At 36.4% G+C, this 15727-nt stretch overlaps 1 protein-coding gene across 2 annotated transcripts in view; it reads left to right on the forward strand.

The window, feature by feature from the left end:
- The window catches only part of MYBL1 (MYB proto-oncogene like 1), a 39969-nt gene extending 32426 nt beyond the window's left edge, over positions 1-7543 (forward strand). Inside the window, exons 13-16 of one of the 2 annotated variants that reach the window (XM_059166316.1) lie at positions 2647-2763; positions 2857-2961; positions 3403-3582; positions 4896-7543. In XM_059166316.1, coding sequence (XP_059022299.1) covers positions 2647-2763; positions 2857-2961; positions 3403-3582; positions 4896-5024 — 531 coding nt within the window. In that variant the 3' untranslated portion in view covers positions 5025-7543. The remainder of the gene's footprint in view (positions 1-2646; positions 2764-2856; positions 2962-3402; positions 3583-4895) is intronic. The other variant, XM_059166317.1, reaches the window with a different exon arrangement.
- The last annotated feature ends 8184 nt before the right edge of the window (positions 7544-15727 follow it).

The following is a 15727-nucleotide window of genomic DNA, read 5'->3' on the forward strand; positions in this document are numbered from 1 at the left end:
GGGTCATTTGTTCAGCATATAAATTGAATAAAAATTGTTACTTTAATAATAGCACATGAGAAATCAGGTTTTTAAGTGACCTCAAGTCCTTGGCAGTTTGTTCTCATTTGGAAGAATTTATCCATTGCCAAAACAGATTATTTTCATCAGCAATTTAAGATAAAAAGAAAATAATGATTTAATAATTTTCTAAAATATCTATATGTTCATACATCTGTTTGCAGGAAGCTCACTTTTCACTTTTCATTCCTCCTATTCCTTCTCCAGTTATTATTTACTGAGTACCTACAATATGCTAACTATTTAGTTTGCTTTTCTTTTTTTTAAATTTTATTTCTTTATTTGTCAGAGAGAGAGAGCACAGGCAGAGGGAGAAGCAGGCTCCCCACTGAGCAAAGGATTCCCCATGCAGAACTTGATCCCAGAACCCTGGGATTGTGACCTGAGCCAAAGACAGACACTTAACCAACTGAGCCACCCACGTATCCCTAACCATTTAGTTTTCTCATGTATCTTACTATGAGTCACATGCATTTCTTACAGAGGGTTACGGAATTTTTATTTTCTTTCTTTTTTTTTTTTTAAATTTATTTATTCAACAGAGAGAGACACACAGAGAGAGGGAACACAAGCAGGGGGAGCAGGAGAGGGGGAAGCAGGCTTCCCAGTGAGCAGGGAGCCTGATGTGGGCCTTGATCCCAGGACCCTGGGGTCATGACCTGAGCAGAAGGCAGCCACTTAATGACTGAGCCACTCAAGCGCCCAAGTACCTGTTGTTTTCTTAATAAACATTGATTTTTCTAATGTTTGCTGAAGATCATTCAAAAGACTAAAAACTCTGGAAATTCTTTAAATATAAATCTAAATGTTGGTAGTATCAAACACAAGTATTAAGTATAGTAGTTCTTTTCTTTCACATTAGGACAATTAAGAGAATAATTCTTGGATGCCTGGGTGGCTCAGTCAGTTAAGCACCTGCCTTCGGCTCAGGTCATGATCCCGGGGTCCTGGGATCAAGTCCTGCATTGGGCTCCCTGCCCAGTGGAGAACTGCTTCTCCCTCTCCCTCTGCCTGCTGTACTGCCTACTTGTGCTATCTCTTTAAAATAAATAAAATTTTAAGAAAAAAAAAAAGAATAATTCTTGGCAGTGAATGAATTCATCTGTGTCTTAGGCACTTCTCTAGGACATTTGTATTCTTATGAGGGAGAAACAAATCATAGATTTTTTTTTTTTGTTTTAAAGAGTACCTAATCAATGTTCTTTGTGAAATATAATCCTTAAAACAAAAGCTCTTGGAGCATTACATGGAAATACTGATATAATTCCTGCATGTCTCAGGCTATAGATGCAAGCACTTGAGAAATTCTCTTTCCATTATTAAAGCTTTTGTAAGTGCTGTGAAATCTCATTTATACATAAATGTTATTCTCCCTAGTTTTGTTGACTGGTAATATAAGCTGCTGATCGTTCTATGCAGTCAGTTTGTTCTTTAGTGATTACTTTTTTTTTTTTTTTAAAGCAAATCTGAGGTATGGTAGGTGTCATTTGATATAATTAAAAACATTTTTCCCGGGGCGCCTGGGTGGCTCAGTGGGTTAAGCCGCTGCCTTGGGCTCGGGTCATGATCTCAGGGTCCTGGGATCGAGTCCTGCATCGGGCTCTCTGCTCAGCGGGGAGCCTGCTTCCTCCTCTCTCTCTCTCTCTGCCTGCCTCTCTGCCTACTTGTGATCTCTCTCTGTCAAATAAATAAATAAAATCTTTAAAAAAAAAACCAAAACAAACATTTTTCCCGGGGGCGCCTGGGTGGCTCAGTCAGCTGGGCATCCAGCTCTTGATTTTGGCTTAGGTCATGGTTTCAGGATCCTGAGGTTGAACCCCAAGTGGGTCTGTGCATGAAGCCTGCTTATGGTTCTTTCTCTCCCTTTCCCAATGCTCCATGCCCCACATGTGTGTGCTCTCTCTTTCTAAAACAAACCAACCATTTTTCTGACTTAAATGGTAGACCTAGATATTTGATTGGAAGCTAGGTAAATAATATTTTGAGACTATTTCACTATTCAGCCCATACTCAAGTTTCATAAATAGACACACCATACATAGACACACCACACACTACTTCTTGAACACTATCTCAGCTCCAAGCTTGAGGCTAGATAAACAGAGATATACACAAAAATGAAAAAGATGTGCTCACTGCTCTTAAGTAGCTCACACATTTAATGGTAAGAGAAATGTGTTAACTAGTAATTATAATAAGTGTAATAAAAGTAGAATAAGGAGAACTAGTATAGTCCCAATTTGTTCTTTGCTTCTTATTTTTCCTATTTTTATATAAAAATATTTGGGAAATAATTTCTTATCTGTTTAATTCTGAGGCTCCTGATTGAAGCAGGAGCTACAGTAGGTTCCCCAGGAGGAGGAAGCTAGAATGAAGCCTAGAGTGAACAGTGTCACACTACATTCAGTGCTTGCAATGTACAGTATTATTTGTGCCATAAAACTGATTAGTTAATTCATTCAACTTAGGTATCTACAGGGACTGGGAGAAAATTATGCCAATAATGAAAAAGTATTAAAGATGTATACATGGGGGAAAAGGAAATTTCTATAAAAGACTCTTTAATAACTCTTAAAAACAATTTAGTCACAGCCACTTGCCTTCTTGGAAGAAGATATTCGGGAAGTTTTAAAAGAAGAAACTGGAACAGATATATTCCTCAAAGAGGAAGATGAACCTGCTTACAAAAGCTGCAAACAGGAGGTAATCTTTCAATATTATTGTTAATAAAAGTCTTTATTTTAAAAATAAAAGTGACTTTAACATAATGTTTCTATTGTAAATTATTCATTCTAGCATACAGCTTCTGTAAAGAAAGTCAGAAAATCACTAGTCTTAGATAATTGGGAAAAAGAAGAACCAGGTACTCAACTATTGACTGAAGACATTTCAGACATGCAGGTTTGTGAAGAATTTTTTTGTTGTTAAGATGATTGCTTTAAGTCCTGCGTTCTGGTTTCTTACTCATTGTGTGGTTAGTTTATTAGAGATTGATAAAGAGTTTTCTTTAGTATTTATATTGCTTACTTCAGAAAGATACTACTAACTGTAGAGAATATTGTATTTACTTTCTTGCTTTTTATATTTGTTTTGTTTTGAGAGGAGTTCACACTCTTATGTATGATGTCAAAAAATGGTAGTTCTCAAAACTTTAAATTTCAATATTTATCTTTGGTTAATTTCTGAAATATTTAATTTTACTACATTACTAGAAATTTCATTGGAGCCAAAAGCTTTCTTGGAGGGAAATGAACAGGGCTTCCACCACCACTTACTCAGTAGTCCCTCTATTTGCCTCCATTTTTGAATTGGTTATTTTCCTCTTTCTTTTTTCTCTCTTAGTCAGAAAATATATTTACAACATCTTTATTAATGATACCATTATTGGAAATACATGACAATAGGTGCAACTTGACTCCTGAAAAACAAGATATAAACTCAACCAACAAAACATATACACTTAATAAAAAGAAACCAAACCCTAACACTTCTAAAGTTGTCACATTGGAAAAGAACCTTCAGGTATGAATTTATAAGTTTCTTTCAGTGATTTTTGTTGTTGTTTATTCAGTTATCATTTTGGACTTACTGATCACAAATTATACCTTTTCTTTTTAGATTCAAAACTGACTATAACAGTAACTAAACATTCATCATTATTCTGTCACTCAAACTAAATTTGGGTTTTTGAGAGACTCATTCATCAGCACATATAAATTAAACAATTGAAGTTGTAGCCAGAGTCTCTTCTGGTGATTTCTTAAGCACGATTTCATTTTTAAACTAAAGATACCTAAGTCTCCTTCTGGCATCTCTTCTGTAACAAATATGTGTAGCCCTAATTGCTATCTTGAAAGGGTAAGTGGTTGGAAGCAGTTTCAGCTTGATTTTGTTGGTACAGTTGTTTCCAGTGAACTTTTTGGCTCAGAAGTTATAAAACAAAATTCTTTTTTTTCTGTTGCTATGCAGCCATTATGTCGCTGTAAATGAAGACTGGAAGATTTTTTACTACATTATCTTAAGAATTCAACCCAGCTAGTTTGAGAGTTCATTGAGGAAGAAGTTATCTTCTTTATACCCCAGTGACTGCAGCACTAGCGTTCTTGACATTTAAGCAGTCCTTGAAAACATCTTTGGCAATCAGATGTTGCCACCTCATCTCTGTCTTTAGCTGCTGCCCTTCAAAGAGCCATGTAGCACATTCTCTTAGTCCATTTTAAATGGTTTGATTTCCTAGTGTTCAACACAGAACTTTTCAGGAAAGTATATTATGTAGCAGGTCATATACCTATAATGTAGTAATCTTTATAATAAAGGAAGAAAACCAAGGAAGCAAACACAAACTTGATCTTGTATTATGAATATATTTCCTAATTTGCAAAACATAAAGCATTCTTGGCTCATTTTTTGACATTACATCCTCTCTTTAAATCCTTAGCAAAATTTTGAAGCAATAAAGACTTGACATATCTTTCTGTGTTAAGACTGATTTGAATTGTGGGGGTTGTGGGTAGAGAATTTTTAATTGCCTCCACAGGTCTATGAACAATGTAGGTAGTTAAAAAAGATGGACCTTTAAAAATAAAAATTATTTAATTAAAAAAAGAGAAAAAGATAGACTTAAAAAAATTGACCATAAATATTTCAGTATGTATTTTTAAAACATTGTTTAATAAGAAATATCACAGTGCCATCATCAAAACTGTTTACAGTGATTATTTATCATTAAATATCCATTTGGTTGAAATAATTGACTTAAAAGTGTAATGAATTATAAAGTGGAATGGAGAGTTATTTTAGTAATCTTCACATCACTATTAATGTTTCCTTCATAGTCAAACTGTGAATGGGAAACAGTGGTTTATGGGAAGACGGAAGACCAACTTATCATGACTGAACAAGCAAGAAGATATTTGAGCACCTACACAGCTACCAGCAGTACTTCAAGAGCTCTCATACTGTAATTGTTATTAAAATTGATGAAATGCCCTACTTTTACTGTATTTTGTACTAAATTAGGTTGCAATGAAATTTTTGTCAATTAATTGTTTTTAAAGTTTTAATGTAACCCTAAAACGGTTTGCATCTTTTTTCATATTGGGCAGGCACGATGCCCAGCCACTTAAGTAAGGGGTTGGTAATTTCATAGTTAATTTTTTAAGAGATGAGATTTAAAAAAATCGTTTCTAAAAGAACAAGATGGGAAGACCGTGTTAGAATGTTATAAATATCCTAAAAGTAAATTCTCACATATTTTCTTCAGAAGATGTATGTTCCTACTCTCTTGATGCTGCAGTTTTGTAACAAATAAGTTATGAGTATGTGTGATTTCTGTAATTAGTCTATGTATGGGAAGCACACATGGTTTTATGAAGTACTTTTGCCTACGTGCTGACTGACTTAGGCTACCATTTACAAAGAAATACAGTGGAAAGAAATTGAAAAGAAGGAGAGAAAGTTGCACTACTAATTTTTGGTATTTTTCAAAAACTATAAAATTAACTACAGTGTTAAATGTATTTATTTGAGCATAGTACTAAAAACAAAAAGCATTGATAAAGGTTTTTTTCCTTATTAGTAAAGAGTCAGTATTTTCTTCATAAATCTCAGAAGAGCTGAGAGTTTTGTTGAATGTATTGTACAGTATGTAGGAGCAAGAAGACTTTGTAAATTGGAAAGTCTTTTTATAATTTATTTTCATTTTTAAAGCTTAAATGTAGATATTTATACCTATACAGGGTGTCTAGAAGCCAGTGTTGTTTCCTGTTATTTACAGCTAACATAAAGAACAATTTTGATGTTTAAGTATGAAATATGAAACAGTAGTAAGTTATAGCTGCAAAGAAATACAGTATCTACACTGTATGTCACATCTACCTAAATATTGCACTATGCCCTTTAAATCATGTTGGTTATAAAGTAGTTCTAAAAAGTACTAAATAATAATTTAATATTTTCTTTTTAAATTATATGGGGGGTCATATAAATTAATCTGGTGATTTGTATATGTGTTTGAAATTTTTGCATTTTGTTTAAACAAATAATATGGTACTTGGGTCCCTAAAAACAGTCTGCACTTAGAAGTTTATTGTATTTACTCAGTGTTTCAGAAGTAGAGAACATTATTTTTTATTTATAAAAATATTTTGTCCTTTTATAAATGTTTTGTGTTTCTCTACAGGTTACAACAGTTGCTTCAGTTGCCTGTTTTAGGTGTTTGCACTTATTTCTTTTTGAAAGAATGTCTTTATTTGCTTTTGTGTAGAGATTTTATGTACTTTTTTTTTGAGACATATAATGGTGTGCTGTCAACTTAAACACTGACAGGCAAATAGAATTGTACACTGTAGTTGTAATTATTTATAATTGACACACTCTCTCCCTCTCCACTCCTGAAGTATGCTGCTATATAGAAAATAGCAGAATCGGCTTGCTGCTATGAGAGAAGGAAAGAGCCACCACGACTTGCACTGTGTGAAAAGGTAAAAAGCAAATGATGGCAAGTTCTCAAGTTAACTTAATGGAATCAACCATTACCAGGCAAATTCTTGCAAATGCCAAAATACTATGCCTTAAAACAAAGACAGCTTAAGATTTTCTGATGTTTTTACGTTAATAGAAATGGTAATACTAAGTATTTTAATGCCTAGCTCTTGAACAGTAGACCTAAAAGGGTTTTAAGCTATTTAAATCCACTTGCTCATTTTTGCATATTATATGTAGTGAGAAGTGAAGAAAATGTATGGTACCAAGATTATGCCTTGTTGATAACAAATAGATGAGCCAATATGAATCTTCTTCACGTGTTTGTTAAGTCTGTTGATTGCTTCCTAATTAGTGAACTTCTCACAGGAATATCACTTTATAAAACCAATGATTGTAGCAAAATCATACTGGATCATTTCAATTTCAGTTACTTTGAACTAATAGCACATAATGGTTTTTGTTTGTTTGTTTGTTTGTTTGTTTTAATGTAGCCCAAAGCCCTTAGCTGGTTTGGATGTACATAGTTTCCAGTCACCAAAGTATATCTTGGAAGAGCTATATTTTTTTAAAGCATAATTTTTCTTGAGCATTAAATTATCCCAAGTATAATATATTGCAGATAAGCCTGGGCTTATTGGACATAGTACATATTTGGGTTGGTATTGGTTGAATCCTTTAGTTAACTGCTTTGTTGCTTTTTGCAAGAAGATTTTTAATCTTAAACATGTCAGGCATCTTAAATCACCTTTATACTGTTGTGTTCATTTGAATTTCTTTCAGTATGTTATAAAAATGCCAGACATACATGTAGCAGCCATACTTGCATGGAAACTGACTACACATATATAATACTGCATTTTGTTGTAAGGTTTTCACATTAATACAGCAATTACCCAGACTAAACTGAGTTTTTTGATGTATGGGAAAACTTTCCATTGTAAGAGAATCTTGCATACAATTTTGACTATTAACATCCGTAATAAAGCATCTGTGTACAAGCTGACTTGGCATTCCTTCTTTCGTTTGGTTTTGTTTTATGGTATTGATTGGACTATTAAGGACTTAACCCAACATTCTGTTCTTAAGCTTTTTTTTTCCCCTTTCGTTCTACATATACAGGTGATTTTATCTGTTAACACAACCTGACCTCCTTATCAAGAAGTAGAAATACTTACACAGTCTCTTTCAGAGTCATATTTTCAACTGCTTTTAAATATTTCCATATGACTCTTCTTTTTTTAAAAAAATGTATTTATTAATTATTGTTATTAACATAAAATGTATTATTTGCCCAAGGGGTACAGGTCTGTGAATTGTCAGGCTTACACACTTCGAAGCACTCACCATTTCACATACCTTCCCCAGTGTCCATAACCCAGTCACCCTCTCCATACACCCCCTTACCCCGGCAACCCTCAGTTTGTTTCATGAGATTAAGAGTCTCTTATGGTTTGTCTCCTCCCGATCCCATCTTGTTTCATTTTTTCCTTCCCTACCTCCCCAAGCCCCCCACTCTGCCTCTCAAATTCCTCATATCAGGGAGATCATATGATAATTGTCTTTCACTGATTGACTTATTTTGCTCAGCATAATACCCTCTAGTTCCATCCACGTCGTTGCAAATGGCAAGAGTTCATTTCTTTTGATGGCTGCATAATATTCCATTATATATACACACCACATCTTTATCCATTCATCTGTTGATGGACATCTAGGTTCTTCCCATAGTAATTGCTGCTATAAACATTTGGGTGCACCTGCCCCTTCAGATCACTACATTTGTATCTTTAGGGTAAATACCCAGTAGTGTGATTGCTGGGTCATAGGGTAGCTCTATTTTCAACTTTTTGAGGAACCTTCATACTGTTTTTCAGAGTGGCTGCACTAGCTTGCATTTCCACCAACAGTGTAGGAGGATTCCCCTTTCTCCACATCCTCTCCAACATCTGTCATTTCCTGACTTGTTAATTTTAGCCATTCTGACTGGTGTGAGGTGGTATCTCATTGTGGTTTTGATTTGTATTTCCCTGATGCTGAGTGATGTGGAGCACTTTTTCATGTGTCTGTTGGCCATCTGGATATCTTCTTTGGAGAAATATCTGTTAATGTCTTCTGCCCATTTCTTGATTAGATTATTTGTTCTTTGAACAGGGGGTTATCAATCTTACTAATTCTTTCAAAGAACAAGCTCCAAGATTTGTTAATTTGTTCTACTGTTCTTTTTGTTTCTATTTCATTGATTTCTGCTCTGATCTTTATGATTTCTCTTCTTCTGCTGGGTTTAGGCTTTCTTTGCTGTTCTTTCTCCAGCTCCTTCAGGGGTAGGGTTAGGTGTGTACTTGAGACCTTTCTTGTTTCTTGAGAAAAGCTTGTATGGCTATACACTTTCCTCTCAGGACTGCCTTTGCTGTGTCCCACAGATTTTGAACAATTGTGTTTTCATTATCATTTGTTTCCATGAAAATTTTTTAAAAAATATTTTATTTATTTGACAGACAGAGATGACAAGTAGGCAGAGAGGCAGACAGGGGAGGGGGGAGCAGGCTCCCTGCTGAGCAGAGAGCCTGATGCGGGGCTCGATCCCAGGACCCTGAGATCATGGCCTGAGCTGAAGGCAGAGGCTTAACCCACTGAGCCACCCAGGTGCCCCCCGCATGAATTTTTTTCAATTCTCTTTAATTTCCTGGTCAACCCATTCATTCTTTAGTAGGATGCTCTTTAGCCTCCATGTCTTTAGTTCTTTCCAAATTTCCTCTTGTAATTAAGTTCTAGCTTCAGAGCATTGTGGTCTGAAAATATGCAGGGAATGATCCCAATTTTTTGGTACTAGTTGAGACCTGATTTGTGACCCAGGATGTAATCTATTCTGGAGAACGTTCTATGTACATTTGAGAAGAATGTGTATTCTGTTACTTTGGGATGGAATGTTCCAAATATAGCTGTGATGTCCATCTGGTCCGGTGTATCATTTAAGGCCTTTATTTCCTTGTTGATCTTTTGCTTGGATGATCCATCCATTTTAGTGAGGGGGGTGTTAAAGTCCCCTACTATTATTGTTTTATTGTCAATGTGTTTCTTTGATTTTGTTATTAATTGGTTTATATAGTTGGCTGCTCCCATGTTAAGGGTATAGATATTTAAAATTGTTAGATTTTAAACAATCCTTGTTGGGCCAACCCTTTGAGTATGATATAGTGTCCTTCCTCATCTCTTATTATAGTCTTTGGCTTAAAATCTAATTTATCTGACATAAGAACTGTCACCCCAGCTGTCTTTTGCAGTCCATTAACATGGTAAGTTGTTTTCCACCCCCTCACTTTAAATCTGGAAGTGTCTTTGGGTCTAAAATGAGTTTCTTGTAGACAGCATATTAATGGGTTTTGGTTTTTTAGCCATTCTGATACCCTGTGTCTTTTGATTGGGGCATTTAGCCCATTTACATTCAGGGTAACTATTGAAAGATATGAATTTAGTGCCATTGTATTGCCTGTAAGGTGACTGTTACTGTATACTGCCTCTGTTCTTTTTTGGTCTACTATTTTCAGGCTCTCTCCCTGCTCAGAGGAGCCCTTTCAATATTTCCTGTAGGGCTTGTTTGGTGTTTGCAAATTCTTCTAGTTTTTGTTTGTTCTGGAAGTTTTTATCTCTCTTTCTATTTTCAATGATAGTCTAGCTGGATATAGTATTGTAGCCTGCATGTTTTTCTCATCAGGGTGTTACCGGCAAGGCCAAATGGTCACCCATTTGGTCTGTGCAGTATTATATTACCTCAGTGAATTCATCACCATTTAGATTTTACCTTTAGCTTTCTAGGCTTAGAAATCTGATAGATTAACTCACCAAAAATAAGTTTACCCTTCAGTAGAATGCTTATTTCAAATGTGCAAGACTGACACATGAAACTGAAATGTCGGTCTATGAATTTACAGTATGAAATACAACTGCTAAAAGGACGAGGTACATTCTCTTCTGTGAAAGCATAAGGAAACAGATATAAAAACCACATAGATTGATCACATCTCTTCTGTTCAAAGACCTTCTGTAGTTGTCTGTTGCCTAAATAAAAATAATTCTACTTCACTTCCTAACTTAGACCTGGTGACTTGGCTCTTCAAGAACACAGATGTGCATGCTTCTACCTCCGTGCCTGTGTTTGTAGTGTTTCCTCTGCATGATTGTTTTGCTTTTGTCTCCTTAGCCTGTTAAAATTTTACTCATCCTTGATGGCACAGATATGTGAATCATTGCCTGATTACCCTAGTGCTTCCATAAAACTTTCCCACTAGACTTGTTTTGAAGAGTGGGGACTGCTATTTATAGCTTCTTGTCTAGCATGGTGCTTAGAGAATCTCAATACATACTGAAAGAATTTTTAAAAATTCATTGTGACTATGAGAATAATAGTCATAGTTTACACAACAGATTGATTAGAAATAGCTTTGGCTTCTTAGTTATCCATATGAAATGAGTTTTACCTTATAGTCAATAAACTATTACTGTGTTAAAGTCTTTCATCTCCTTTTTTAACCATGTAATTTCCTGCTTGGTTTATGAAGCTATAGAGTGATAGACTTGCCAGCCAATCAGACCCTTAATCATATTGAAAAACAGATGGTAGTTTTTGAAGAGGTACTTACTTACCACTCTGTGAGAAATGAAAATTTAATTAAGTAGTGTAAGGTAAAATGAATCAAGTGAAATTCCATTGGAACTTTATTTCCCCTTCCCTGGCTTTTTTTTTTTTTTTAATAGTTAGCTACAGTCAATAATATGTGAAATATTATCAGTAGAAAACCAAGATAAAGTGTACCAGGAAAAAAATTACTCATGGCTGACATATGTTGTCAAGAGAATGTTTCTGAAAACTTTTTAGTGTGTTGACATCAGTATGCTTTTTTTTTTTTTTTTAAAGATTTTATTTATTTATTTGACAAAGAGAAATTACAAGTACACTGAGAGGCAGGCAGAGAGAGAGAAGGAAGCAGGCTCCCTGCTAAGCAGAGAGCCCGATGCGGGACTCGATCCCAGGACCCTGAGATCATGACCTGAGCCGAAGGCAGCGGCTTAACCCACTGAGCCACCCAGGCGCCCCTCTACATGTATTTTAAACATAAACTCTTTTTAAATACAAAAGAGCATTTTAGTAAAAGAAATCCTGTTAGCAACAGCTATACCTCACAACCCACTCTTTAAAATTAGTGAACTGCAGGCACCTGGGTAGCTCAGTCGGTTAAGTGGTTAAGCATCTGCCTTTGGCTCAGGTCATGATCTCAGAGTCCTGGGATCAAGTCCCACATGAGTGAGCCCCGTAGGTGCTCCCAGCTCAGCGGAGAGTCTGCTTCTCTGCCCCTCCGCTGGCTCGTGCTCTCTCTCTCTCAAATAAACAAATAAAATCTTAAAAAATAAAATAAAATTGGCTAACTGGTAACTTGTGTCCTCTCTCCAGTACCCAGAGGTGGTATGCAGCCCATTTTCCTGCTCCTTTGTCCCAGAACTGCTTGTGAGATGTACCAAGCCTCCTTTTTAAGTTTGTTTCTCTGACCCACAGAAGTTGTTTCTGCTCATCTTTTCTTCCATTATTGTATGAGAGAAGGTAGCTGAACTGCGGTTGCAGTAGCTGTAATTGTAAAAGCATTTCTTTCACAAAGACAGGACTACAACCCAAGGTCAAATTGTTTAAAATGGAATGAGACACTCGGTATCTCTTGCCTGTTGGCGTATTAGCACCTTTCCCCAGGCTGTGTATTATCTGACAGGTACCTCATTCGTTCCTGTTTGCCAGAGCCTGTAGGATATCCAGTAAAAACCAGCCATATGAAAATGGCTTTTAGAGGTAAACTGTTGTAAACTGTGGTAAAAATGACTTAGGGACAACTTCCAAACTTTTCGAAGCATTTTGGGAAAGTTGCCCCAGCAAAGGGAACCTTTCCTCGTGAGGAAGCAATAACAGGAAATAGTTCATTGAAAACCGTTAGGGATTACTTACAAGATAAAAACGACGGTGGCAGAGTACCCGTGGTCTGAAGGAAAGCATGTTTGTGTTGTCTACACTGGATTTCCCTGTAGTGATTTGTAAAAGCCAGATTGCAGAGGGCGGTGAGTTCCTCGGATGAATACAGGCCACCAAAGAGGCAGGCCCTGAGCAGTGTGCACGGCCAATGGGGCGTGAAACAAACACATCTCCAGGCTTTTGTTCCATAAGTAGACCAGCTTGGGCAGGAAATTCATCGGAGGCTGCTCCAAATTGGAAATTACAAAGTTATGAATGGCCCGTCTGCTCACAGGCCAGAGCGGTTGAATCTCCTGAATCCTCTAACTTTTTGTAGTTGCTTCAGTACCTCCAAAAACAACCAAAACAAACAAACAAACACACAAACAAAAAACAAAGGAAACAAACCTCTAAAAGCAAAACCCTAAATCAGATTTTATTAGGCATTGTTTTCAGAAGAAATAATTAAGGAGAAGGCCTGGATAGAGAGTTGCTTTACTTAATTCCTATTTTGAACTATAGATTGCTGGAGAAGTTTGTAAAAAACTAACAAAATCTATTAGTTTAAAAATCCATTAAAACTGACATAAGAAAGGGATAGATTGTTGAAAAATGACAATAATCTAACTGGAAGGGAAATAGTCTCTGTAAGGCGGGGAACAGCGTATGGTGTCCCAAAAGCAGCCTCCACTTCGGGATCCTTGGGGTTAGGGGAACAAAAACCAGCCTGTGTGGTGCTGCATGGGTTCCAGCACTGAATTCTGCATTATTTCATTTGGTTCTCATAGAAACCTCTGAAGGTAATTATTACCCATTTTATAGTAGCAAATTGAGGACCAGAGAGGTCATGCAATCTGCCCCAGGTCATAATGGCAGGTGTGGATTTACTGTAAAGCAGTAAATGAAGCTTAAGCTTCATTTCAAGGGGACCACTTGCAGGTCCCCTCTGAGTTCAGGAATCACACAGTGTGGAAGGGAGGAGGGGAAATAAGATTATAATCAGGGAGCACTTCTGTATAAGCATTTCTGATAGATTACCCCAAGAGAGCTCAGAAGATCAAAATCTCCAAATCTCCAGCATGTGTTGTGATTTCTTTTTTCACTCCAAAAAAGTATTTAATCCTACTCTGAATTTTGTATTCTTCAAGAACCCCCCCATCCCCAAATTGTAAAAGGTTTGAGCCCCGTAAGATCTACATCTGTCCTTGTAGATAAGAGGTAAGTATAGAGCTGCACTTTGAATTTGGTTCTTCTGATTCCAAGACCTGTTCTATTTTTAGACTATGTAGAAACACAGAAAAGTATGAATAGACTATCTGGTGAAAAAATAAAAGCAGAGTATGAGAACTATAATTGTGGTAATATAAAATTTTTGTGTCTGGTGAAAAACAAAAGGAAACACTTTCAAGCTAGCAGTGGAATGTCAGAATTTGTGGATTTTGAGGTTTTTTTTCTCTAAATTTTCTGAAATGCTAAGTTACTTTAATAGTATAAAACAAGACTGGAACTATAGAAGAATTATTTGCATTTGAATTTTTTTACTGGGTTGGTGAATTACAGGGTTAGTTGTTGATAAAGCAAGGCCAGTTCACTGACAATTGAACTTATGAATTCAAATAAATTGCAGCAAGTGGTTTATTTTTTCTCAAGGCTTTGGTATATGATTGATGTTATCTTGGTGGAAGAAGTGAAATTGAATTTGATTTCCAAATACCACTAAGGTTGTATTTCTTTTGCAGCATATGCTGACATCCACTGGCTTAAATGAACTTTCTCATTTATGAAGTTGGGCTAGTATTGCTTGTCCCTCCTCCACATCTGGTTTCTGGAGGTGGTAAAACTGGACAGGGGGTCAGAAGGCCAGGATTCTCGTCTATATCTGACATCAGCCTTGGTCAGCTAACTTAACCTTTCCGAATTTCGGTATCCTCTTTCACGGAAGGGGAACCTTTGAGGTAGCATTAAATGAGATAATGAATGGGTATGTCTATCAACCATTGGATTGCCTACAAAAATGAGACATTCTTGCTGGCCAGATGATGAGATATTCTATTATCTTATCAGGAAAACAAGTCATTCTAAATAGAAATCCTGCTCAAATTCTCAGAATACATTGTCCAACTAGCAGAGGCAAGGATGATTAGGAGGGCAGGAAACTCTCTCTCTCTCATTCACTACTGTAGTTTGAGCATGTAGTGCTGTACTTGGCATATGGTAAGTGCTCAATAAATTTTTGTGGAATAAATGCAGATATGTGTATATGGAAGAACAATTCAATTTTGCTTGAATCCAATGGGCTCAATGCTAGAGGGTAATTTTGATCAATGATGGATGGAGGAATTACATTTTAGGCAGAGAGAATACGAATGAGTAAAGGGTGGAGAATGGAAAGTTAAGAACATTCTTAAGGAGTGACAAGTGGCCCATTTTGGTTTGAATGTGGAGAGCAGAGTAAGTAATAATACAATGGAAATGCACATTAGGTTCAGATCCTGAAGGATGTTTATAATCCTGGAAAGAGGTTGAACTTTATCCTGAAGGAATTTGGGAGTTTATCCAGCTCTGAGCATGATCAAAGAATCTTTTTTTACATCATTTATTTGTTTATCAGAGAGAAAGAGAGAGAGAGAAAGAGAGAGTGCATAAACAGGAGGAGCATCAGACGGTGGGAGAAGCAGGCTTTGGACTCTGAAATCATGACCTGAGCCGAAAGCAGATGCTTAACCGACTGAGCCATCCAGGCGTCCCACCAAAGAATTATTTTTATAAACTAGAGCATCTGTGTAAATAAGATATGGTATGTATTATTCCCATGTAACAACAGGAAAATTTGTTCTGGCAACAAAATGAGAGGCCACTGAGGTGTGGTTCATTTAATGACCATTGGCTCTAAGCCATAATGCAGCTAGTGATTAAAATGTATTCCCATTCAATTAACTGACAAATATTCATGAATACCTCCTGTGTGCAGGCCCCTGTGGAGGCTGTGGGTAGCAGTCACAGACGTGCAAGACAAAAGCAAAGATTCACATTGCTTAAAGCTTCCCCAGAGAGATGAACACATACATGTGGAAAGTTCAGCGAAAACAAATGACAGTTTCCTAAGTAAAGGAAGGGCTAGAAATAAAGGGCTTTAAGAGTTCTGGGAAGAATTGGCTGCTGGGCAAGAAAAAGACATTGCTATGAAGTTCA

This window comes from Mustela lutreola, chromosome 3 (genome assembly GCF_030435805.1).
Source record: "Mustela lutreola isolate mMusLut2 chromosome 3, mMusLut2.pri, whole genome shotgun sequence".
Lineage (NCBI taxonomy): Eukaryota > Metazoa > Chordata > Mammalia > Carnivora > Mustelidae > Mustela > Mustela lutreola.